Source organism: Syngnathus scovelli, chromosome 2 (assembly GCF_024217435.2).
Source record: "Syngnathus scovelli strain Florida chromosome 2, RoL_Ssco_1.2, whole genome shotgun sequence".
Taxonomy (NCBI): domain Eukaryota; kingdom Metazoa; phylum Chordata; class Actinopteri; order Syngnathiformes; family Syngnathidae; genus Syngnathus; species Syngnathus scovelli.
Genome location: NC_090848.1, coordinates 22,977,293 through 23,003,668, shown reverse-complemented (window position 1 = coordinate 23,003,668; position 26,376 = coordinate 22,977,293). Strand labels below are relative to the sequence as shown.

Sequence of the window (26,376 nt, the reverse complement as noted above, 5' to 3'; positions counted from 1 at the left end):
CCGGAAATGCGGACCAGACTCTGGCATCGGTGATACAGGGACCGAACCGCCCTTATCAGTTGGCTCTGCACCCCGTACTCCCGAAGCACCCTCCACAGAACCTCCCGAGGGACACGGTCGAACGCCTTCTCCAAGTCCACAAAACACATGTGGACTGGTTGGGCGAACTCCCATGCACCCTCAAGGATCCTGCCGAGGGTGTAGAGCTGGTCCACTGTTCCACGGCCAGGACGAAAGCCACACTGCTCCTCCTGAATCCGAGGTTCGACCTCCAGACGGACCCTCCTCTCCAGCACCCCTGAATAGACCTTACCAGGGAGGCTGAGGAGTGTGATTCCCCTGTAATTGGAACACACCCTCCGGTCCCCCTTCTTAAAGAGGGGAACCACCACCCCAGTCTGCCAATCCAGAGGCACTGTCCCCGATGTCCACGCAACGTTGTAGAGGCGTGTCAGCCATGACAGCCCCACAACATCCAGAGCCTTTAGGAACTCTGGGCGGATCTCATCCACCCCCGGGGCCTTGCCACCGAGGAGTTTTTTAACTACCTCAGTGACTTCGACCCCAGAGATTGGAGAATCCGCCTCAGAGTCTCCAGGCCCTGCTTCCTCAATGGAAGGCGTGTAGGTGGAATTGAGGAGGTCTTCGAAGTATTCTCCCCACCGACTCACGACGTCCCGAGTCGAGGTCAGCAGCACGCCATCCCCACTGTAAACAGTGTTGACGTTGCACTGCTTCCCCCTCCTGAGACGCCGGATGGTGGACCAGAATTTCCTCGAAGCCGTCCGAAAGTCATTCTCCATGGCCTCACCGAACTCCTCCCACGCCCGGGTTTTTGCCTCAGCAACCGCCGAAGCCGCGTTCCGCTTGGCCATCCGGTACCTGTCAGCTGCCTCCGGAGTCCCGCAGGCCAAAACGGCCCGATAGGACTCCTTCTTCAGCTTGACGGCATCCCTTACCGCCGGTGTCCACCAGCGGGTTCGGGGATTGCCGCCACGACAGGCACCAACGACCTTACGGCCACAGCTCCGGTCGGCCGCCTCAACAATGGAGGCGCGGAACATGGTCCACTCAGACTCAATGTCCCCCGCCTCCCCCGGGACGTGGGAAAAGCTCTGCCGGAGGTGGGAGTTGAAGCTCTTCCTGACAGGAGATTCTGCCAGACGTTCCCAGCAGACCCTCACAGAGCGTTTGGGTCTGCCAGGTCGGACCGGCATCTTCCCCCACCATCGGAGCCAACCCACCACCAGGTGGTGATCAGTTGACAGCTCCGCCCCTCTCTTCACCCGAGTGTCCAAAACATGCGGCCGCAAATCCGATGACACGACTACAAAGTCGATCATCGAACTGCGGCCTAGGGTGTCCTGGTGCCAAGTGCACACATGGACACCCTTATGCTTGAACATGGTGTTCATTATTGAAAATCCATGTCGAGCACAGAAGTCCAACAATAGAACACCGCTCGGGTTCAGATCGGGGGGGCCGTTCCTCCCAATCACGCCCTTCCAGGTCTCACTGTCATTGCCCACGTGAGCATTGAAGTCACCCAGTAGAACGATGGAGTCCCCAGAAGGAGCGCTCTCCAGCACTTCCTCCAGGGACCCCAAGAAGGGTGGGTACTCTGAGCTGCTGTTTGGTGCATAGACACAAACAACAGTCAGGACCCGTCCCTCCACCCGAAGGCGGAGGGAGGCTACCCTCTCGTTCACCGGGGTGAACCCCAATGTGCAGGCGCCCAGCCGGGGGGCAATAAGTATACCCACACCTGCTCGACGCCTCTCACCGTGGGCAACTCCAGAGTGGAAGAGAGTCCAGCCCCTCTCGAGAGGGCTCGTACCGGAACCCAAACTGTGCGTGGAGGCTAGTCCGACTATATCTAGTCGGAATTTTTCTGCCTCGCACACCAGCTCGGGCTCCTTTCCAGCCAGAGAGGTGACATTCCATGTCCCAAGAGCCAGCTTCTGCAGCCGGGGATCAGACCGCCAAGGTCCCTGCCTTTGGCTGCCGCCCAGCACACATTGCACCCGACCCCTTTGGCCCCTCCCACAGGTGGTGAGCCCATGGGAAGGGGGACCCACGTTTCCTTTTCGGGCTATGCCCGGCCGGGCCCCATGGGCGAAGGCCCGGCCACCAGACGCTCGCCTTCGAGCCCCGCCTCCAGGCCTGGCTCCAGAGGGAGGCCCCGGTGACCCGCGTCCGGGCGAGGGAAAACGAAGTCCATTTATTTCAATCGTCATAAGGGGCTTCTGTGAGCCGTGCTTTGTCTGGCCCCTCACCTAGGACCCGTTTGCCATGGGTGACCCTACCAGGGGCATGAAGCCCCCGACAACATGGCTCCTAGGATCATAAGGGCACGCAAACCCCTCCACCACGATAAGGTGACGACTCACGGAGGGGATCATTTATTAATGGTTTAAAAAAAGTTTGATTGAAACTTTTACTTTTTCTCATGTAAAATGTATTATTGTTGTGAATAACACATAATAAAATTGTATGCACCCCCCACACATATATGCGCATTGACTGCAAGTTAAGTAACAAGTGTTTCCAGATCTTACTAGAGCAATAAAGCATACCTGGACAATAAAAACTTCCTCTCGTGAATTGCACCAAACCTCAAACTTCTTGCTGTCTCCTTTAGCACTCTCTGTAATTCCTACTGCACTCATCTGATGGGAAAATCACAGCAGGAGTTTTACAACATTGAATATGTGGTATCGTGTAGCAAAGATGGCAGTGCCTCACGTTGAGAGAGTGTTTGAAGCTGTAAGATGGAGCTTTTTCATATCCCTCGCCGTTCTCTTCCCTCTTCTTGCAGAAGAGCAGGGCCTTCTCATGCAAGAACAGATGCCGCTGCATGGGCTTGAACCTGGCTAGGTCCTTAACCTTGGCATGTCCTTTCTTGTGCTCCGTCCACACGCTAAAGGAGCCTTGCATCAGCAAGCGACCCAGCTCTGACAGGTTACCCTGTCAGCAAAAAGCAAAAAGATTCACGGCACAGAAAGTCAAAGGCAAAATAAGAAAAAATGTAGATACAAAAACAAGTGCAATCGGACCTCGTATCCTGTGATGGCAATGAGGTGCATGGAGTCATTGACAGCTTTCAGGATGCCCAAAATGGAGGAGAGAGCTTCCTGAAGGTCATCACAGCCATCACAACCTTTACTGTATTTTAACAATTCCTGAAAGGTAAAATGGGGGAAAAAAGCCAGTCTTCTCTGTCTTCACACATTGACTCCGCGCCATCACGTCCAATTGAATGCAGCATACCTTTAGCAACAGCTGGTATTTGGTGATTCTCTGGACAGGTTTAAGGAGGTAGGAGTCCAATCCAAGCTTATGTTCCAACTTCCTCTGACACTCCTGATGAAACAAAAACAGAAAATAAATCGTAAAACTGTGCCAAAATCAATTATTTATTTGTTGCTGTTATAGAACGTTAGAATGTTCTGATTCATCATTGTGAAAATGGATCCACAGACAAAGATGGACACTAGCACCATCTAGAGGACATTTTCCTAAGTGCCCCTTTTTTGTAAAGATAGAACTTCATGTCTATGATACTGTACATTACAGTAAGCAAGTAAAATGACAACATCAGACTTTGGTTTCAATAACTGAAAGAACCTGGAAGAAGGCACAATCCGAGCACTGCCGCCATAAACTCTCAGAGCGAGGTTTATTCTGGCAGTAAGCCTCGTAGATCTGTAGGTCCTTCATCTGACAAGAGAAAACAGCCAGTTTGCTTTTGCGCAAAAACGATCATTGAATCAACCTTCTTGGTGAAACACAAAGCGCTTACTCGTTCTAAAAAGCAGTGGCCCACAAGTTCAGGACAGTTTGTGTAAGCCTCAAGTTCTTTCAAAAATGTCCTGAAAGTTGAATTTAGTCAAGGTTAAGATATATATATATATATATATATATATATATACAAAATACACGAATACCAGTCCTTTTCTCTAGAATACAACATACCTCTTGTGAAACTGGTAGATTTCTGACATGTTCCCAAACAGGATGTCCTTCTTACTCAGCAGCATACTAGGAATGAGGTGCGCCATGGAGGGATTGTCCATTTCTGCCGCGTAGCCCTGGAGCGACATGACCGCCGTCATTCAAAGACTGTGTGTGTGTGTGTGTGTGTGTGTGTGTGTGTGTGTGTGTGTGTGTGTGTGTGTATGTGTGTGTGTGCGTGTGTGTGTGCGCCATCAGTAAATGTGTGAAGACTGTGGTGAAGGCGCACCAGTAACAAAGCAGACCATAAGTAAGCTTACCTCTAAAACGCACAGGAGCTCCTCCACATATGCTCTCTCAGTCTCCAGCAGTTCGTTCATCACGTGACTAGAAAATACAAGCGCACAAATATTATTTATTTATTTTTTTAGTCACCTGTCGTTATATGTAAATGAAAGAGCGAAGGCCCTCACCGTCGCAGCACTGCCAAGTTTTCGTCTTCCTCGGAGAGGGAGGCATGTCTCGTGCCACCGTTGGGTATGGGAGACTCCATCTGGACAAATATACTTTCTAAGTTGCGTGTTAAAAGTTTCCAACATGTAACGTTGAGTCTTGATAGGACAACAGCATTTACCTTTCTGCAGAGGGCATTATCTGCCGAGTATCTCCTCTCTTTTCTCTGTTGATCTGACACACAGAAAGGTTTGAAGGTCTAAACAAAATTGATTCGTGTCTTTGATCACATTTGCTTGAAAACATACTGGGAGATGCCTGTGGAGATTTGACTTCCGGTCTTGGAGCCACTGGCTGAACTGGTCGTGTCTGTTTGGCAGCAAGCTTTTTCAGACTGACGCGTCTCTTTTCAAACATCTCCTGGACAGAACCTTGCTTCTGGAAAACTCTCTCTACCTGGTCCTGATGGAAGACATCAAAATGCGTCACAATGATCACAATAAAGATTTTTTTTATTCTGATTTCTTTTCAAGTTCATTCGTCTTTTTTTTTTTTTTTTTTTAGTGTCACCGCATTCTTGGAATAACACCAAGTATATAATTGACCGACCCTGAGCTGAGTGGTGAGCACCGCTTCATACTGGCAGCAGATAGCGCTGCAGTCGATGAGGGTGTGCAGCGGTGCAGTTTCCAGGTAGCGTTCTAATTCTCGGAGAGCAGCCTCAGCTCCATCTTGAGACTGACATCGGTCCACTGGCTGGCTCGCCAGCAGATAAATTCCCTCTTCGCACCAACGGGAGGCCTGATAAAACAAACCTGTTAAACACTTTGATATGTTTGCATAGAAATACATCTTGTATGCCATAAAGACGAACACCTTCTCCAAGGCATGGTGGAGTTCCATCGCCGTTAGAAGAAAGCTCTTCTTGTCCCTCAGAGTCGAACTGATCACCTCACATACTGCCCTTAGTTCACAGCACTTGGGCCGTATGGAGTCCTCCGCATAGTGAGCATTCTCGATCAATCCGTCGCCTTCGCTGGCAAGCGACAAGGCATAATCCAGAACATCCTGTTGGAGCATCGCATTAGCATCGCATTAGCATGTCCAGGCACTCCATCTGACTCTCACATGTCAAAAACATATTTGTTAGGTTCATTGAACAGTTTGGCTATACACTCCTGTATGTATCCTGCAATTGACTAGTTACCAGTCCAGTGTGTGTGTGTGTGTGTGTGTGTGTGTGTGTGTGTGCGTGTGTGTGTCTGTGTGTGTGTGTGTGTGTGTGTGTGTGTGTGTGTGTGTGTGTGTGTGTGTGTGTGTGTGTGTGTGTGTGTGTGTGTGTGTGTGTGTGAGAGAGTGTGTGAGTGCGCAAGTGTGTCCTTACACAGGCCTTTTCTTCATGACTACTGAGCTCACGGAGGACGTGCTCAGCATGGGAGGGATTTACGCTGACCTCTGAGAAACCACATAACCGTTCTGACGTTGCATCAAGTTGGGAGCGCACCTGTGAGTGACATCACAACAACAAAGCATAGTTTTAGAGAATATTTTCTTGCCAAGCATGCATGGGCTTGAATTTTGCTCAACTCACTTCGCGGAAGTGCTGCTCAAATCGTCGAAGTTGCAAACATTGTTCCAGCTTGGAACGGTGGCGTTCCCAGAAATCATCAAATGCCGTCTCTGTCTCGTCCAGTTGACCCAAGAGTCTGAGAGTGGAAAGAGGAACATGTTGCAGACAATCCTACTTGCATACATAGTGCACAAGCCCTTACCGCTGTACAGTGGCTAAGTTTTCCAGTTCGTCATGGGTCATAAGGTATTCTGTATCAGTCTGAAAAGGCTCATTAATATAATCCAAGAGACTGGCGCCTTGTGACTGCGACACCCGTAGGTCCTCCTGGAAAATACAAATGATACAAAATGAGTTATTTCCTCTTAATATATCAATCACGTGACCATATGACAAAAGGTCTCTTTAATAGTGTATAAACATCGGAAATTCACCTTTGGGAAAGTTCCGACCAGCATGGTGTAGATTTAGGCAGATAATTCATGTTTCTTGAGTATTTTTGGCCAAAACTGCTTTTTGGTTCTGGATTATTGCACTAGCTCTCGTTTAATCTTGGCTCTTAAAATTATACAACATACACAACAGAAAACAAATCAAAAAGCCCTCAAAACACATAGTATGTACCTACGTATTTGATGATCACAATGAGTAACCAAATGATCCAAAATCTTAAATAAGTGCTTGCCCTAAGTATGAGACAAGCTTTCCTCCCCATAACAGAGCAAGAAAGAGACCTTCATTTTGTCTTTTTTGAGAGAATGTGAGTGCAGCAGACTGGTGGTGGCCTCAGCATCATTGGGCAATTCGGTTTCTGCAAGCTCGGTGCCAAAGTTCTGTAGAGTGTGAGCCGTCGTTTTCACCATCAGTGCAAATGCTTCAATTGCCTGCATCGGAAATGCAGAAACACAGACACGATCGGTGCCTAAAACTGATAAGGCGTGTTTCATAAAAGATGTAATCCTGATGTGTGTGTGTGTGTGTGTGTGTGTGTGCGCGTGCGTGTATGCGTGCGTGCGTGCGTGCGTGCGTGTATGCGTGCGTGCTTACAGTGCGGTGTGAAATCCAGCTTTCATGGCAGTATTCTTGTGCGCCCCCCAATTCTGTGGTTAGTTGTCCTGGGTCGATATAGGCATGGAGCTCGGTCACCGAACTCAGCATGACCACCTGTGATGACACGTAATGGATTTTGGAACAAGAGGAGGAGGGGGGGGGGGGGGGGGGGGGGGTCATGTGAGTCAAGCAGGAGAAAGAAATTGACCCAATTAATATGAGGGAAGCCACGGAAATGACAATTACAGGAAGGAAAACCCCACCTTCATTTTGAACTCATCCTTGTTGAACTTGAAGAGGAAGTCTGACAGTGCCCGCTGCAGCAAAGTAGTGGGACGCAACACCAGAACCAAGTTTACAGTCGCTGGGAAGGATCCCTGGAGGAGCATTGTTATTATTATTATTAGGTCTCACAATGTAAAATTCATCACAATTACATTACATTATATGATCATTTTCTCATGTATCTACTATTTAAGTGAACCTGTTTAAAGTAATTGCATTTTATGAGTTCAACAACAATACTGAGGCAATCCAACCTCATCATAATTTTTTGTTTAATAAAATCCAGATGTAGGCGGCTCGGTGGCGCACTGGGTAGCACGTCCGCCTCACAGTTAGGAGGGTGCGGGTTCGATTCCACCTCCGGCCCTCCCTGTGTGGAGTTTGCATGTTCTCCCCGGGCCCGCGTGGGTTTTCTCCGGGCACTCCGGTTTCCTCCCACATTCCAAAAACATGCTTGGTAGGCCGATTGAAGACTCCAAATTGTCCCTAGGTGTGAGTGTGAGTGCGATTGGTTGTCTGTCTCTGTGTGCCCTGCGATTGGCTGGCAACCAGTTCAGGGTGTCCCCCGCCTACTGCCCGATGACGGCTGGGATAGGCTCCAGCACGCCCGCGACCCCCGTGGGGACTAAGCGGTTCAGAAAATGGATGGATGGATGGAAAATCCAGATGTCTGTCTCACAGTTAGGAAGGTGCGGGTTCCAATCCACCTCCCTGTGTAGAGTTTGCGTGTTCTCCCTGTGCCTGCATGAGTTTTACCCGGAGCTCCGATTTCCTCCCACATTCCAAAAACATGCTTTGTAGGCCGATTGAGCACTCCAAATTGCCCATAGGTGTTAGTGCAAGTATGGATGGTTGTTCATCTCTGTGTGCCATGCAATTGGCTGGCAACCAGTTCACTACTGCCCGATGACTGCTGGGACAGGCCCATGACAGGAGGGGACAAGTGGTACAGAAAATGTATGTATGTATGTGTATATATATATATATATATATATATCATACGCTCGCAGGAACGCACGCACACACACACACAAATAATGGATTTGAAGTTGTATGACGAGCGATCATGGAGATTAAAGTTATTTTAACGTAAAATTAACACTAACAATTTAAGCAAGCGGCCGTCGGCATAGATAGATACATAGTGCTTTTAAAGCAATAGTCTCTTTGTTAAAGCCCAGATCATAAAATGAGACGTGACTTCTATCATAAATGCATGATTGATGTTTGTAACGACCAAATCAGCGTCAAAATAACAAAAGAACTCAATGCGTTATAATGAACAGAACTAACTCTCAAAAAGAGCTAACTAATCCAGCGTCTGCCACAAAAAATATTCCTCGTTATTTTGCAACATTAATTTGTGCAGTAACCGACGCAGATTCTACCGTTGGGCACAATGCAATGTGAAATTCTATTTAAGATAAATCATTTGGACAAAACAAAATGGAAAAAAAAAATAAAAAATCAATAGTTACAACAAAAGGGCAACAATATGTCTGCTTAATATGTTTTTAAGAATAAAATTAGCATGAAAAGACCCTCATCATGGAAAATGCTAGAAGAAATGCATAAAAGCAACAACAAAAGAGAGTGAGAAAGTGTGTGGCGAAGTACAGTGGGGCAAAAAAGTATTTAGTCAGCCACCAATTGTGCAAGTTCTCCCCGCTTGAAAGGTGACAGATGGCTGTCATTTTCATCATAGGTACACTTCAACTATGAGAGACTAAATTAAAAAAAAAATCCAGAAAATCACATTGTCTAATTTTCAAAGAATTTATTCGCAAATTATGGTGGAAAATAAGTATTTGGTCAATAATGGCCTCGATCTGGGGCTCCACGCAAGATCTCACCCCGTGGGGTCAAAATGATAACAAGAACGGTGAACAAAAATCCCAGAAAAACTCGGCGGGACCTAGTGAATGACCTGCAGAGAGCTGGGACCAAAGTAACAAAGACTACCATCAGTAACATACGTCACCAGGGACTCAAATCCTGCAGTGCCAGACGTGTCCCCCTGCTTAAGTCAGTACATGTCCAGGCCCGTCTGAAGTTTGCTAGAGAGCATTTGGATCATCCAGAAGAGGACTGGGAGAATGTCATATGGAATGTCAAACTTCATTCACTCAGTCCCTCCGTGTTTTTCTCAGATTATTGTTCACCGTTCTTGTGATCATTTTGATCCCATGGGGTGAGCTCTTGCGTGGAGCCCCATATTGAGGCCATTATTGACCAAATACTTATTTTCCACCATTATTTGCAAATAAATTCTTTAAAATTAGACATAGTGATTTTCTGAATTTTTTTTTCAATTTTGTCTCTCATATTTGAAGTGTACCTATGATGACAATTACAGCCATCGGTCACCTTTCAAGTGGGAGAACCTGCACAATTGGTGGCTGACTAAATACTTTTTTGCCCCACTGTAGATCTGGCGCTATTCCAATCCGACACTGAGGAGAAAGACTTCGATGGTTTCAGTGCACAGGAGGAAGATGAAGACGGCTCTCAGTGACTTTTACTGGTATTTTTTTTTTACCAGCTGTTGCTGTGTTACCGCCGCGTCTCAGTGACTTTTACCGGTATGTTTTTTTATCCAGCCCTATTAGTGCTGTGTTACTTCCGTGTTGCTGCGGTATTATTGCCGCGTCACAGGCAGTGTTTGGAAAGAAATGTTAAGGTGTATTATTAAAACTTTAAAAAGGCTTTCTGTGTACCATCTTTCTTTGTAAATAACTCGCGTGCACGTGCGGGTTTTAGTGCGGTGCGGCTTATTTATAAAAAAAAATTTTTTAAAAAGTTCCCCTAATTTTTCCTCATGAGGCTTATAATCATATACCATAATTTTCGGACTATAAGTCGCTCGGGAGTATAAGTCGCACCAGCCATAAAATGCCACAAAAAGTGAAAAAAAAAAAAAAAAACATACCGTAATTGCCGGACTATAAAACGCACCGGATTATAAGTCGCACCAGCTAAAATTCAGGGATATTTCAGTTTTTTTCTTACATAAGCCGCACCAGTCTATAAGCCGCACGTGCGCACGAGTTTTTTACAAAGAAAGACAGTACATAGAAAGCCTTTTTAACGTTTTAATAACATACTTGAACATGTCTTTCTAAACATTGCCTGTGACGCAGCAGTAGTACCGCAGCAATGCGGAAGTGTGCACGCGAGTTATTAGCAAAGAAAGACAGGACACAGAAAGTTTTTTTAAAGCTTTAATAACATACCTTAACATTTATTTCCAAACACTGCCTGTGGCGCAGCAGTAATACCGCAGCAACACGGAAGTAACACAGCAAAGTCACTGAGACGCGGCGGTAACACAGTAGCAATACGGTAGCACAGCACTAATAGGGCTGGTTAAAATAAACATACCAGTAAAAGTAAAAAAATAGCCGTCTTCATCTTCCTCCTGTGCACTGAAACCATCGAAGTCTTCCTCCTTAGTGTCTGATTGGAATAGCGTTAGATATCCTTCGCCTCACACTTTCTCAGTCTCTCTTTCGTCGTCGGTTTTATGTATTTCTTCGAATGTGAAAAGGGTCTGTTCATGCTAATCTTATTCATGCACGAAGCGCTAAATTACATTAAACTAGCGAGCGACGCGTATAGCTTAAAAGCTTTTGTCCCCCATAATGACGGTTTGTGTATAAAAGCTTCCTGTCTTTGTGTGAATGCGGGTGTGTGCGTGATGCGCGAAATGTAAACACAAACTAGCACGTCTTCTTCGGCGCATTATCTCCTTCGTCTGTCTCGCTCTTGCTTCCTGCTATAGAGCGCCCCCTGGAGACCGGAGGCTGTAAAAATCCATAAGTACACTCCAGAGTAGACACAAGATAATGTCATCAACATCGACTGCCTTTGGCTTAAAAGCGTAATCATATGCATTTCTTTTGTCCCCCATGATGACGGTTTGTGTATAAAGGCTTCCTTTCAGTAATGTCCGACTTGATCGCGTTCTGCGTGATGCGCGAAATGTAAACACAAACTAGCACGTCTTCTTCGGCACATTATCTCTTCTTTGCCTGTCTCGCTCTTGCTTCCTGCTAGAGCGCCCCCTGGAGGCCGGAGGCCGTAAAAATCCATAAGTACGCCGCGCCGCCGTTTAAGGTTTAAAGTAACCTTCTGAATAAAATGCATTAAAAGTTCACATTCATTACAACTTGTTTTTGGTGAGCAAAATGTCAGAAGAATTGAATTTAAATGCTGATTGATTGATTTAATACAATGCAGATGGTCCAAACAGCGCCACTGCTTTGTGTAATCTCTGAGTGACATGGCAGAGTAAGAGAAAGGGTTTAGAGCAAAGGTGTCAAACTCAAGGCCAGATACGGCCCGCCACATCATTCTATGTGGCCCGCGAAGACAAATTGTGCATCAAATTTGTGTGTCATTACTAGAATTGCAAATTGTCTTCACTTTTAATAATATCTTTTTTTTTTAATATTTGACCAGTTTTTACTCGTCTGAATTGAAAACGAGTTATTTGTCAGTTTGTTTGGTAGCTTTTACTGTATATAATAGTGTTAAGAGTAAAAGTGATCAAGTCATCACAAAAATCACGCAAAAAAATCTGATATAAGCCGCACCTGACTATAAGCCGCAGGGTCCAAAATTTTGGAAAAAAGTTGCGGCTTATAGTCCGGAAATTGCGGTAAGTCACTCCGGAGCATGAATTTGGGGGGCAATTTATTCGACAAAATCCCACACCAAGAACAGTCATGAACGAGCAACAACAGGCTAAACAATAGCAACAACAGGCTAAACGATAGGTATGCTAACGTGACAAACACAAACAAAGAGCTGAGAACGGGCCTGACGTAACATATAGAGTTATTAAAGACAACTATTACATAAATAGCATGTTTATAAAACCATCTGTGTCACTCCAATTCATTAAATCCATCGATCGTTCGATACGATAGCAACAACAGGCTAAACGATAGGTATGCTAACGTGACAAACACAAACGAAGAGCTGAGAATGGGCCTGACGTAACATATAGAGTTATTAAAGAGAACTATTACATAAATAACACGTTTATAAAACTATTGGTGTCACTCCAAGTCATTAAATCCATCGATCGTTCTTTGTCAACAATAGGTGCGCGCCGCTGACGGCGCTTGCAATTCAAAATATTCCACAGGCCCTTATAACGATATAAATTATATTTCAAATAACTATTATATAAGCAATATTATCAAACCATCTGTGCACTTTAAATCATTAAATCCATCGATCAAATTCCTCGTCCTTTGTCAACAACGCTGCACGTGCGTCCTGACGTCAGCCTCGTCGTTATTCCACAGATCTACTATATAACTATATTGTACCGTTAAAGTACAAGGAAAGACGTGGGTTTGGTAAACGGCATTTTATTTAACAAAACAAACTTCCAAGCGTGTGGCGGCGTGGACTTCCAGCCACCGATGTGGATGAGAGCTCCATACAATAGGACCAGGCGTGCGTAAAAGCCATGTCCGAGCCCCATTCACCGTCCACGGACAGCCACCCGGCCGAGCGCCGGCCCCCGACTTTGACCCACGGAGGTGAACGAGAGCTCAGTAGAGTAGGACCGGGCGTCCGTAAAAGCCATAATAGTTTTCAAACCTTCTATGTCACTCCAAATCCTTAATTCCTTCAATCACTGCGTCCTCCGTGTCACTTAGAAACAAAGCCGCTAATGATGCCGGTAGTACGTACGTGGGTACGATTGTCCTTTATGTAAACAACCGCCGCGCCACGCCGTGCCACTGTCGTCACTTAAAATTCAAATTACAGTAATGCTTTGGTACATCACGGTTCTCCAAACTTTCTTTCTGCTGCTCGATTACTGTTTTCGGCTACATATTTTACAACTTGAAGTTTGTTACCTGCAAAATATGAGTTTCTTTTTTGTGCCATTTTTCTTAAGCCCTTCCCATTTAGAGTGCCCTCATCCAGTTTCGTCTGAAAATAAAAAAAATTTCAGATGTAGTTTTTTTGTTTTGTTTATTTGGTTGTTTCATCAAAGTCTGCTTTATTGTCTATTTCTTCACATGCCAAGACACACAAAGAGATGGAAATTACGTTTCCACTATCCCACGGTGACAAGACATAGTACACAATATGCATACAAGTAAACAACACAAAAAAAACCAAGAAGGCACAAACAATGAATAAATAAGAGTGATGAATAAATAATAAATAAACAAATAACATAATAAATATAAGAGGAGCAAAAATGGAGCAGGTGTGCATACAGCAGACAGTGGACTTCGATATGGCGCTTTAAAGTGTTAATTGTGTCATGCGGTCGCGTTTATTTTTCCGTTTTTTTGTCTCGTCGATGTCGTAACTTTACTTCCGGTTTTATTTTGTCATCCCTTCCGTTTCAGTTCGTGTTTCCTTCCTCGGTGTTTGGTTGTCTTGTCTTCCCTGATCCCGATTGTGTGCACCTGCGTAACTGACACTAATTGTCAGCACCTGTGTCCCCGCCCTTTTGTGTGTATTTAGTCCGTGTCTTCCCCTTGTCTTGTGCCAGTGTGTCTTGCCTCGTCCCGACCACCAGCGATTCCTTGACGTCCGAGCTCTCAGTAAGACCCCTCCTTTTTGTCTCGCCACAGAGCGACGCCTTTGTTAGTGCCTTGATCCCCATTGCCTTTTTGTCTTGCCCCCGAGCGACGCCTTTTGTTAGTACTGTGATCCCCATAGCCTTTTTGTCTCGCCTCAGTGCGACGCCTTTTGTTTGTACTTTTTGCCACGTGTTTTCCCTCGCAAGAGGCGCTTTGATTTGTACTTTTGAACAGTGTGCTTGCTGGAATAAATCCAAGAAAGAAACGACTCTGCATCCGAGTCCTCCGCCTTGTCCCCAGCCTGACAGTACACACTGGCCAGACATGGACTCGGCAGAGTCGGAGCACCTGTGCGCCGCAGTGCGCTCCCATGCCTCACAGCTCGCCCAGCACCAGAAGCAAGTGGGCGACTTGGGTGAAGAAATCCGAGGACTCGCTAAGTGTCAAGAAGACTTCAGAGGAGCGGTCGCCACCCAAGTAGCAAAGCTGGGTCAGCAAATGCAGGACGTGCTCTCGCTCTTAAACGCGGGACCAGCAGCGACCTCCAGTACACCCGCTGCTTCCCCAGTTACTCCCCTTGCCATAGCTCCCATGACCGGCGGTGCCAGACTGGCTCCTCCAGAGCGCTACTCCGGTGAACCCGGCCTTAGCCGGGCATTTATTACAGAATGCGGGATGCACTTTGAGAGGTCCCCAGCAGATTTCCCCACCGAGCGCTCCAAGGTGGCCTACATGGTATCATACCTGACGGGAAGGGCCCGCACGTGGGCCACCGCGGAATGGGCCAGGGATTCCATCTCCTGTCACTCTCTCCCCGCTTGCATCGAGGCTCTGCGAACGGTGTTCCATCCAATCTCCGCTGACCGAGAAAAGGCTCGCCAACTCTGTCAGATAGTCCAGGGACAAGACACCGTCGGAGACTACGCCATCCGTTTCCGCACGCTGGCCGCGGAGTGCGGTTGGAACGCGACGGCACTATATGACATCTTCCTCCGGGGCCTCTCTGGATCCATACAGGATCAGCTAATCCCCCTAGACCTTCCACCGACCTCGACGCCCTCATCGCTCTGGCTATCCGCACAGACAACCGGCTGCAAGAGTGGAGGAAGCACCGAAGCAGGAACGCCCCCGCCTTCGTCCCAGTAGCCGGCCCTGCCGTCCTAGACGTTCACCACGCCAGGCCGGACGGGGATCGGCAGCGCCAGGAGCCAGAACCGATGCAGTTGGGCAGAGCTAAGTTAACAGAGGAGGAGAAGTTACGGCGACGCTGAGAGGGAAGATGCTACTACTGCGGTGAGCTCGGACACCTCCTTCTCTCTTGTCCAGTGAGGAGGACCCTGAAGGTAAGCGCCTTCTCTGCGGCTCTGTCCCCGGGGCGAGTGCTCCCCAAGGGCAGGATTACACAGTTGGGAAAAGAAATAGAACTTGAAGTACTAATAGACTCAGGAGCGGATGAAAGCTTGATAGACTGGGCATTTGCTCGCCGGTGGGGGGTAAAGACTGAGCTGCTGAACACTCCCGTGAAAGCTAAGGCACTCAATGGACAGGCACTTTTTGAAATAACTCACATAACAGAACCAGTCTCGCTGTCGATAGGTCCCCACCAGGAGAATATAAGGCTACATGTCGTGACCTCTCCAATGAACCCTCTCATTCTCGGGTATCCATGGCTTCAACGCCACAACCCCGCCATAGACTGGGGATCAGGGGAAATAACGGGATGGGGGCCCGACTGTCATGATTCCTGTATCAGGTCTAACCCGCGCGATGTGCCTCCTGCTCTAGACGCGCAAACCCCAGACTTAACCGGGGTCCCTGCGTGTTACCACCCATGGGCCGAGGTATTCAGCAAGGCCAAGGCTACCTCCCTACCTCCCCACCGTCCGTATGATTGCGCCATTGAACTCCTGCCGGGTTCAACTATACCCAAGGGGAGGCTTTATTCTCTTTCGGGACCTGAAAAGCAAGCCTTGAACGAATATATAGACTCCTCCCTGCAAGCAGGACTGATTCGACCATCATCGTCGCCTGCGGGGGCGGGGTTCTTTTTCGTGGGCAAGAAGGACGGCACCCTACGTCCCTGTATTGATTATAGTCCTCTCAATCAGATCACAATCAAGAACCGGTATCCGCTCCCACTGATGTCGACCGTGTTCGACCAACTACAGCAAGCCCGTGTGTTTACAAAGTTAGATTTGCGCAACGCATACCATCTAGTGCGCATCCGGGAAGGGGACGAATGGAAGACAGGGTTCAACACCCATCGAGGACACTTCGAATACCTAGTCATGCCATTTGGCCTCACCAATGCTCCCGCTGTGTTTCAGGCCATGATAAATGATGTTTTGAGAGACTGTTTGGACCGTTTTGTATACGTATATTTGGATGATATTTTGATTTATTCCCCGGATCTGAAGACCCATAGGATTCACGTCGAGACGGTGCTGCGACGTCTCCTTGCACACCAGCTATACGTAAAGGCCGAGAAAAGTGAATTCCACAAGAACACCGTATCTTTTCTCGGCTTCATCGTGGCCCCGGGCAAAGTTGAGATGGACCCGGCGAAAGTTAGCGCGGTTACGGAATGGCCTACCCCTGACTCACGCAGAAAGGTGCAGCAATTCCTGGGCTTTGCCAATTTTTATCGGCGGTTCATCAAGGGCTTCAGTGCTACGGCGGCTCCCTTGCACGCGCTCACGTCTCCTAAGGTCCCCTTCCGCTGGTCGGCGGAGGCGGCCTTCCAGGAGCTAAAGAACCGCTTCAGCACCGCTCCCATCCTCACGCTTCCTGATCCGTCGCGACAGTTTGTGGTGGAGGTGGACGCCTCCAATCGAGGAGTAGGGGCCATCCTATCACAGAGAGCCAAGAGCGACAACAAGCTACATCCGTGCGCGTTCCTGTCTCGACGGCTGACGCCCGCCGAACAGAATTATGATGTGGGGGATCGCGAACTGTTGGCAGTAAAACTGGCATTGGAAGAATGGAGACATTGGTTGAAGGGTGCACAGCAGCCTTTTTTGGTTTGGACAGACCATAAAAATCTAGAATACATAAAGTCAGCGAAGAGATTGAATTCCCGCCAAGCCCGCTGGTCACTTTTTTTCAATCGCTTTAACTTTTCTCTGTCTTACAGACCGGGATCCAAAAACACCAAGCCTGACGCCCTCTCCCGTGTCTACAACTCAGATCCAGAACTTAAGAAACCCGAATCCATTCTGCCTCCGCATTGCCTGGTGAGAGCAGTGACCTGGCCAATCGAAGGCCGGGTACAGCGGGCCAATGGAAACAAGCCACCCCCTAGTGGTTGCCCGGAAAACAGACTTTTTGTCCCAGATCAATTCCGATCCCAAGTCATCCATTGGGCTCACACCTCCAGACTCTCTTGTCATCCAGGCATGCGCAGAACCCTGTTTGTCATCCAGCAGCGATTCTGGTGGCCCTCCATGAGGGCAGACGTCAAAGAATACGTGGCAGCCTGTCCCGTCTGCGCTCGGAATAAGAACTCCCACGGCGCCCGTATGGGGTTGCTGCATCCCCTACCCATTCCTTCGCGTCCGTGGGCAGAGATATCCATGGACTTCGTCACCGGGCTTCCGGCCTCGCATGGGCGAACCACCATACTCACGGTAGTAGACAGATTCTCAAAGATGGCTCACTTTATCGCCTTGCCCAAGCTCCCGTCCGCTAGACGAACAGCCACCGTGATGATGGACCACATATTCCGGGTTCATGGGTTTCCGAAAGACATTGTCTCTGATAGGGGGCCCCAATTCGTATCCAGGTTTTGGAGGGAGTTTTGCAGGCTCATAGGGGCAACCGTGAGTCTCACGTCAGGCTATCATCCGGAGGCAAACGGGCAGACGGAACGTATCAACCAGCAGTTGGAGACAAGCCTCCGCTGCCTGGTCTCCCAGAACCCCTCCTCGTGGAGCAAGAACCTCACCTGGGTGAAGTATGCCCACAACTCCCTGCCCACCACGGCTACAGGTATGTCCCCATTCAAGTGTGTGTATGGCTACCAGCCCCCAGTCTTCCCTGACAGTGAGCCGGAGGTGACGGTGACCTCGGCCCACGCCTTGGTGCGCCGCTGTCGTCGCGTCTGGTCGGCGGCACGGGCCACGCTGGTCCGACAGGGGGACCGAGTCAAGCGGATGGCTGACCGGAGGAGACGTCCGGCGCCCGTGTACCAGCGAGGTCAACGCGTCTGGCTGTCCGCCAAGGATCTCCCCCACCAGGTCTCTTGCAGTCCACCCCACCTTTCACGTCGGGAAGATCAAGCCGGTTGTGGACAGTCCATTGGTGCCGGACCCTGCACCGCCCCCGCCTCCGCGGACTGTGGGAGGTGGGACGGCCTACACCGTGAAGGAACTGGTGGACGTGCGCAGAAGAGGCCGGGGCTGGCAGTACCTGGTGGACTGGGAGGGTTATGGGCCGGAGGAGCGGCAATGGGTGCCGCCTAGTTATATTTTGGACCCGGGACTGTTTGAGGACTTTTATGCGGCTCACCCTGAAGCTCCTGGGCCGTCTGGGATCCGGCCCTGGGGGGGGGGGGTTCTGTCATGCGGTCGCGTTTATTTTTCCGTTTTTTTGTCTCGTCGATGTCGTAACTTTACTTCCGGTTTTATTTTGTCATCCCTTCCGTTTCAGTTCGTGTTTCCTTCCTCGGTGTTTGGTTGTCTTGTCTTCCCTGATCCCGATTGTGTGCACCTGCGTAATTGACACTAATTGTCAGCACCTGTGTCCCCGCCCTTTTGTGTGTATTTAGTCCGTGTCTTCCCCTTGTCTTGTGCCAGTGTGTCTTGCCTCGTCCCGACCACCAGCGATTCCTTGACGTCCGAGCTCTCAGTAAGACCCCTCCTTTTTGTCTCGCCACAGAGCGACGCCTTTGTTAGTGCCTTGATCCCCATTGCCTTTTTGTCTCACCCCCGAGCGACGCCTTTTGTTAGTACTGTGATCCCCATAGCCTTTTTGTCTCGCCTCAGTGCGACGCCTTTTGTTTGTACTTTTTGCCACGTGTTTTCCCTCGCAAGAGGCGCTTTGATTTGTACTTTTGATCAGTGTGCTTGCTGGAATAAATCCAAGAAAGAAACGACTCTGCATCCGAGTCCTCCGCCTTGTCCCCAGCCTGACAAATTGCTTTATTTGATTTTTTCTCTATTTTTCATGTTTTGAATATGTTCAAGATAAAGATATAAAAGCATGTGAATTGATCAACTATACTAAAAATAACATGTGAAGTGGTCAACTATACTTGTAAGTGATGTGTTAATGATCAAGTAAAAATTTGTGAAAAAAAAAAAAACATAAGTCGCTCCTGAGTATAAATCGCCGTCCCACCCAAACTGTGAAAAAAAAAAACGTGACTTATAGTCCGAAAATTACGGTATATAATATATAACCATATGTAAATAAAATACAGTAAACATTTGTTGAAAATACACATGTAACAACATTGGAAATAATGCTAGCATTTGTCTGGAGTAAAGTAGACACAGAGTAGCCATTGGGCTGGAGTGCTTTCTTTGGTACTATTGCTTCCTTGAAAAAGAAAAGACATACATCTTCGACACATTGCCGAGAATAGCACTCGTGTGCTACCACAGGAGCACACGTAGCTGCAACTGAGTTAAAAAGATGACCAACACATTCATAGTCATGAAATGCATGAAGTTGCCATGGAAACCAATCTCCGTGGGAAAAAAGGGGTACAGAGTGGGGGATAACGGAGAGCGTTACACACACAAAAAAAACAAAAAATATTGGTTTGTCATTTTGCGAAGATGAACTGAGCGTTACAATAACCGTAAAGCACAGTTCACAATACGGTTTAGGCAAGTGGAATTGCTTCAAAGTAATAAATACTGAGTGGCCTTGTTGCATTAGCATGACAATGCAAAGTGTGTGCCACAACATGCTAATGAAGACCCATAGAGTACATCCCTTGATACACATTTTCACAGTCAAATGATTTGCACAACTCACAAGACAAACAATCAGATTACCAGATCAAAGGTGCTTATAAATAAATTATAAGATTTAGAATAGCATTCTCTACAGGCCAGGCCGATTTATATTCATCCAGGGACAAGATCTAGTCCCGTCTTCCAAACAATGTGCTTGTCGCTCTCCATGGAGCAGTATAGCCACGAGCTAATCCACAAGCTAGCCTTTGTGACAAAGGGGGCTGCGATTTCTGAGCTGCCCAAAATACATGGCACACACTTTAATATTGATGTACTTCCCAATCAGGCATCCTGTGATTTTCCTTTTCACCTAATGATTTTGAAATTCTTTATCTTACCAAGACCTTTTGGACAAATCTGTGCTTTCAGCTTTGTAGTGATAGTGGGGAAGACCATTTTTTGTTCTAACGTGACAAAACAAGATATGGTTATATGGACTAGTGCAGAGGTGGGCAAACTACGGCCCGCGGGCCACAACCGGCTCACGGGGCCGTTTAATCCGGCCCGCCAAACCTGAATAAATTGTATTATCAAACTTTTTTTTGGGGTCATTTTCCCTGCAATTACTATGTTTCCCCAATGGATGGGGAAGCGCCCGCCTGTGCATTTACTCCCGGAAGTGCGTGTACGTACTAAGTAGTACGGACCCGGCGCACTCCGCACTCTATTTCCATCAGTGCCGAATTTCGAGTGTGGGCTGTGACGTCAACATTCTAGTAATTCGCGCACTGAACTTTCAGATACGGTTTTTACGCTAATGCCACCCACAAACCTTCCCCTGGAATCCTTCCATTAAAATGAGTGGCCCGAGGAAAAGAAAGGTGGACACTGAGTGCCGAGTGTTTAGAAAAAGAGTAGACAATTTGGCTCGACCTACGTGTGTGAGCAGACGTTCAGCCACATGAACGTCATCAAAGCCCGTCACAGATCTAGGTTAACGGACCGACACCTCGGCTCTATCCTAAGTATTACCACAACACATTTTACTCCAGACCATGATGCACTTGCAAAAACGGGAGACCAACAATACTATTGATTTCTTTATTACTTTATTTAGATGTATTCTTTCACTGATTCTTCAAGATGATGTACTTGGTCAGAATGTTTGCCGTTTGATGTGATTTCGCCTCATTAGATAAACATATTTCATAAATCTGACCTGCAGGCGCTGAAGTGATGGAAACTATTATTCATAATAACAGTGTCGTAAATAATGAGAATCACTGATAGTAGTTTTTTGGTGAAATATTTTTTTAATGCTGTTAATAAATGCATTTGTTTTCAAAAAGCTTTTTTTGAATATCCATGCTTTACTATCTACTAAAAGTACAAACCTTTTATGCAATGACCTTTACATGTAATTTCTATTACTTCACACAAACACTACATCCATCTGCTCCTGGTTCGGCCCCCCAGTCTAAATTTAGAACCAAATTCGGCCCGCTAGTCAAAAAGTTTGGACTAGTGGAAGTTCTTAACAGGCCCGAACGCAACCACATCTATCAGTTTTCCGATGAACTAGAACAGTCAATATACTGTCAATTCATTTTCTCCTTTCTGTGAATTGATCTTCAGTTGTGATTCCTGTCTGACCCAGACTTTCCTGTATTTTCCTGTCAGCTCCCTTCATCCTCTCCCCTGGCCACAAGGTTCACCTTGGAATGTTTTCATGTGCTCATGGCTGGTGTTTGTCTGCTCAAAAGTCAATTTCAACCATTTCTGTAGTCCACCACACCTGTACAGTACTGCATTTAGGCTCTACACATGCCTGTGTCAGCGTGTCCAACTTGTGCCCTGGGACTTGGGACTTACTTGATGGTTAAGACTTGAGACTTACTTGAGACTTGCACATGTGTGACTTGGTCCCATCTCTGGTAAAGGGAACAGAAAAGTTCCTGTTGCTTTGAAAATTCTAATCCGCACAGTCTTTGATAAATGCAAGCCATTCAGGACTTCCGGGACTCTTGTTAGAGCTCGCTGTTGAGGATAGCGACCTCTAATGCTGGACTTTAAAGTGATTGACCACTACAGGGCTTCTGTCAAAAAGCACGCTGGACATCAAGGAAAATTTGTTGGTTTAATTTAGAATGATGCACTCCAGTACAAGGCCATGCAGTGGAGTTGAACGAAAGATTATTTAGGTAAGCAACAAGCAACAAGCAGTTTATCGTCAATGACTGCTGTACCACTGTAACCGACATGTATATGCACGAACGTGAAACAGGAAGTGGTATCGCCTGAAAACGGCCTTCAAAATAAAGCACCCTACCTCAAATCAAAGCACGGCTGAATGACCTAAATAACATGGAGAATTCTTAACACTTAGACTTAGACTTAGACTCAACTTTATTAATCTTGCTGTCCAAACTGAGGGTGTTTAGTCAGAGGGTGGCCAAGAACCTGATGGAGTTCCAGCATTACACCATCTCTGGACCATCTCTGGACCAATCCACCAATGAATCTTGTGTGGGACAGTGGCCAAACCGAAAACAGTCTTGCGTAACAGGCACATGGGAGCCCACCAGAAGTTTGGCCAAAGGTACATGAAGGACCCTCACAAAATGAAATGGTTTGATGAGACAAAGATTGAACTCTTAGATGGTGGTGTCAGATGTCATGTTACAGCTCATAATCTGGTCTATAGCACACCTATCCTAGTGAAGGATGGTGGTGGCAGCATCGTGCTATGGGGATGTTTTTCAGCAGTAAGAACTGGGAGATCATTTAGCAATATACAGACACCCAGCATGAAAACAAGGCCCAGAATGCTCATGGGGTTACGGTTCATATTTCAGCAGGACAATGACCCGAAACACATTGTTCGAATATGAAAGGAGTGGCTTCAGATCTACTGTGATTGTCCTGGAGTGGGATTGCAGGGACCATATCCACTCTCAAGACATGGACTTCAATGGCAAGCATTTTCCTTGAGCTTCATCATCTTTGGTTTGAACAAAAATTGGCATATTGTGACACAAGCAACATGGCAGAAAGAAGTCATTAGCGTTTTCACACTGTTGCCTATATCTACATGTCAACACTGGGCTCTCCTCATTTTTTACGTCCAGCTGGATAGCAGCAGGTGACCTTGAGGAGTGGAGGTTCTCATGGGACAACTACAGACCTTCCCTTAGCAATAGGTCGCCTTGCTCTTGGCTAATTGGTCAAACAGGCAAGCGCGTATGCGCACGCACGCATGCACACACACGTGCACACACGCGCACACACACACGCACGCACGCGCGCGCACACACACACGCACACACACACTTAAAGATATCATCAGGACACTGATGAAATCTTACAAAAAAATAATCTGATTACTATTTTATACACAAACATAATAGACCAGTAAAAATCCTCCTATGTGCAGACTGAGGGCCTGATGAGCCTGGTGTCCAATTAGCATATATTAGCATACATTATGCACACAACTAACAAGCTCAAGAGTGTTGCACAGGATAAACATATTGACAACAGATGTATTGGATGAGCTATGCTAAAGATGCATCTCTTGGGGCGGGTGCTGCTTAACGATAGCTAACACAGTCAAGCAGACTTTGACTTTGATACATCTCCCTATTGGTTCTCTATTCTAGTGCCCACTGAAGGTTGGGGATCTGCAGATGAAGTAGGCTAGCAGGCTAAAGGAATGCATGCAGATACAAGAGACAAGTGAGAAGAGCAAAAACTGCTGACTATTTCTCAGCTAACAAACATGCTGAGACTGACAGATGAAACAGCATGTGTAGGCCTGCCCTATGACATGAACATGACTTGCATATAGTGTCTTACTGCGATTCGAAGCAGGGTAGCCCTTACAGCAGCCCATCGGTCCAGTCGCCTGTCGATGACTAGAATGAATCCTATTCCTGATGCGGCAATGCTACAAGAGAGAAGCGCATGATGATTGGTTATTTGTTTCTTCCTTCATTTTGTATAAAAGAGAGTCATTTTACAAGTACACAAGATTCTAAATATTTTATGTGGTCATTTTATTTTGGCTTTTTGTTCGTGCGCGTGCGTGCGTGCATGTGTGCATGTGTGCATGTGTGCATGTGTGTGTGTGTGTGTTGGGAGTCAAGGCTTTAAGAGCAGTGGTTTTAATAACTTGCTATCAGCAATGTTTGCAATCAGCTGTATTGTAGTGAGTGAGAGCACCCAAATTACCTTGGCTCTGCCTTTTTGTGTATGCAACAATATCTCCTATCGGTTGCAGGGACAGTGCCATATGCAGAAATCTCATTAAGATAATGCATGTCAGTGTGTGCGTGAGTGAATGCGTGTGTGCATGTAAAAGTCTGGCCGGACCTTGGCATTTCTGCTCCCATCCCACATGCACAAATCAAGGAAAAACAAAACACAGCACACAATGCAAACATGAAATGTGAATATTATTGTTTTCTTGTAGTGCCTGATGAATTTGAAATGAGCACATACAAAGATGTTAGCGAAATGCTACCTAGCGAATGTAGCAGCAGCGGCAAATCTTCAATCCATCCCAACAATGATAAAAATTCAAACCAGCTAGATGAATTACAATAATCCATCTAATTACAGTCTTTAAAAAAAAACATATAACTTCAATATCCCAACGTTATCATCCGTATATATTCCTTTAATTTTCGTTATTCCATTTTGTCCTGCATCACTGATCATCCGTTTGCTGCCAGCAGATGAAGCTGCTCTCATCCTTAAAGAGACCCCCACCGCCCCCTACAACTCCTCCTCCACCACCAGCATCCCATCTCAGCCAATTAGAGACACGCTCTGCATCTTACCGTTCTTCCACAGCCAATTGGTGCTCGAGAGAGGAGCCAGCTCGGCAGTTGGGTGTAAAGAGCAAGTGAGAAAAAGGGAGGGGACTCGGAGAGGGCTGCAGGATATAAAAAAAACGACAGCCGCAAAAAACAAAAACAAAAAAAACCATACAAAGTGTGCCATGAAACACACAAACGCATAGGTGTATATGTATTTATACTACGTTGTTGTTTTACGCTTCTTACGCAAAATTCTTTCATGTCTATTTTCTCCTTTCTTATGCTAGCGCTAGGATCTATTTTTAAATCACAAGTGATGTCATCCGTCAGGCAGCACTGTGGTTTTGTGCTGTCCTCTGCTGTTGACAAAGAGTATTAACGGCGGACACAATATGAACCTGACCTGGGCACAGTAGTGAGGTAGTTAAGCACATTTTTGATTTCGTCCTCTTCCAGTTCGCTGAAAGTTGGGAATTCTGGGAAGATGATGATAGGGCTGCCATCAGTCCCACGGCCTCCTGCGGGCAGAGGTGGACTCAGTAACACTTGCATTCACAATGAACGTTTGCTGGACAGAAAGTTGAGCATTCAGCAGGTGGAGAGGCGAGAGCAAACGTACGATAAAAGACCCCAGCTTTTCCCTGTACGCAACTAAAGGATACCATTAGACTTGATTGTGACACAATTCATACTTCTATCACCTATACCTACAGTATCACTAGTGCGCATAAAGGAAAATTGCAAAATCAAAAAAAGCCAAACACACAGATGGATTCTTCATTTCCTGGTCGCTCAAGTTGCAAAGCAGATAATCACAGTGATTAATTATTCACAGCGTCACGAAGCAGCCATTATCGTCATGGCAACCCAATGCACAGTGTCATTGTGTGGTGCTTGTGCACGTCTTGAGTGCAAAAGTTTGAAACATTGTGCAAGAGGAAGACCTTTGTCTGGATGAGACAATATGATTGTGCAGTGTAGAAGACCAAGAAAACAGACAAACCTGGCAGGGTGGCAAACTGCTTCTGGAGTTCGGTGCCAATTTGTGCAGCACACAGAGGAAAATCGTCTGTCTGCAAAATTTTATCTGGGAAGAGACATTTATACACTTGTTTTTATCGATTGAAGGCTTCAACATGCATGTCAGGCATTAGAACTGCTGTATTATGCATTTTAAATAAATGGCGTGATTAATTGGGATTTCACTAATTTGTTGTCTATTTTTTATGGTGGCTTTGTGAGAATGAATAACACACCTAGCTTTTGCAGAAGGCTGTGTCAGGTTGAAGTCACACTTTTATCAGTTTTTCAAACACGCTGCAGGGATTCAAACATGAAAGTACGGATATTCAATGTGTTTACTGTATTTACTGTAAACATTAAAACAAACAGAAAACAGTTTCATGCCCCCCCCTTCAATCATTTCTGGGCGGTATATGGGAATTAGAATTACAATTTGGGGCGGGGCGTCACATGCCGAAACATAATTGCGACGGTAGTTGCCATTGCGCTGCTGAATGAAATCGTAGACGGAGAGTTGCGGGCAGCTCTACGTCTTCGTTCTCATAATTTCATTCTGCCTTCTTTCCAGTTTACTGGTGTCTTCACTCAGGCTGATGGCAAAGCGAACTACAGTAATTATCTCCGTTTTCTACTGTGAAAGTGTGGAAGCTGCAGAATAGTCTTCTTGTTTTGGAAGGAGTTTGCAAGTTGTTTATTTAGAAATTGAGTCTATGTAGTGAGTTGTGTTCGCAAGTCTGCAAAATGAGTGCTGGGTACTC

The 26,376-nt window shown here is 46.7% G+C and overlaps 1 protein-coding gene across 11 annotated transcripts in view; it reads right to left on the bottom strand.

Moving 5' to 3' along the window:
• LOC125988868 (guanine nucleotide exchange factor DBS) overlaps positions 1–26,376 on the bottom strand; it is a 65,761-nt gene that overhangs the window by 6,702 nt on the left and 32,683 nt on the right. For 9 of the 11 annotated variants that reach the window (XM_068649894.1, XM_068649897.1, XM_068649893.1 and 6 more), the window contains 22 exons: positions 25,599–25,682; positions 24,999–25,113; positions 23,631–23,721; positions 7,291–7,404; positions 7,025–7,141; positions 6,712–6,861; positions 6,180–6,304; positions 5,999–6,113; positions 5,792–5,911; positions 5,284–5,475; positions 5,017–5,208; positions 4,716–4,869; positions 4,589–4,641; positions 4,428–4,507; positions 4,275–4,341; positions 3,976–4,091; positions 3,803–3,872; positions 3,628–3,720; positions 3,271–3,363; positions 3,057–3,182; positions 2,746–2,967; positions 2,577–2,669 (listed from right to left, as the gene is read on the bottom strand). In XM_068649894.1, the coding sequence (XP_068505995.1) occupies positions 2,577–2,669; positions 2,746–2,967; positions 3,057–3,182; positions 3,271–3,363; positions 3,628–3,720; positions 3,803–3,872; positions 3,976–4,091; positions 4,275–4,341; positions 4,428–4,507; positions 4,589–4,641; positions 4,716–4,869; positions 5,017–5,208; positions 5,284–5,475; positions 5,792–5,911; positions 5,999–6,113; positions 6,180–6,304; positions 6,712–6,861; positions 7,025–7,141; positions 7,291–7,404; positions 23,631–23,721; positions 24,999–25,113; positions 25,599–25,682 (2,582 nt within the window). Of the gene's footprint in view, positions 1–2,576; positions 2,670–2,745; positions 2,968–3,056; positions 3,183–3,270; positions 3,364–3,627; positions 3,721–3,802; positions 3,873–3,975; positions 4,092–4,274; positions 4,342–4,427; positions 4,508–4,588; positions 4,642–4,715; positions 4,870–5,016; positions 5,209–5,283; positions 5,476–5,791; positions 5,912–5,998; positions 6,114–6,179; positions 6,305–6,711; positions 6,862–7,024; positions 7,142–7,290; positions 7,405–23,630; positions 23,722–24,297; positions 24,355–24,616; positions 24,766–24,998; positions 25,114–25,598; positions 25,683–26,376 lie in introns of those variants that run through there. The other 2 variants (XM_068649898.1, XM_068649899.1) reach the window with 2 other exon arrangements.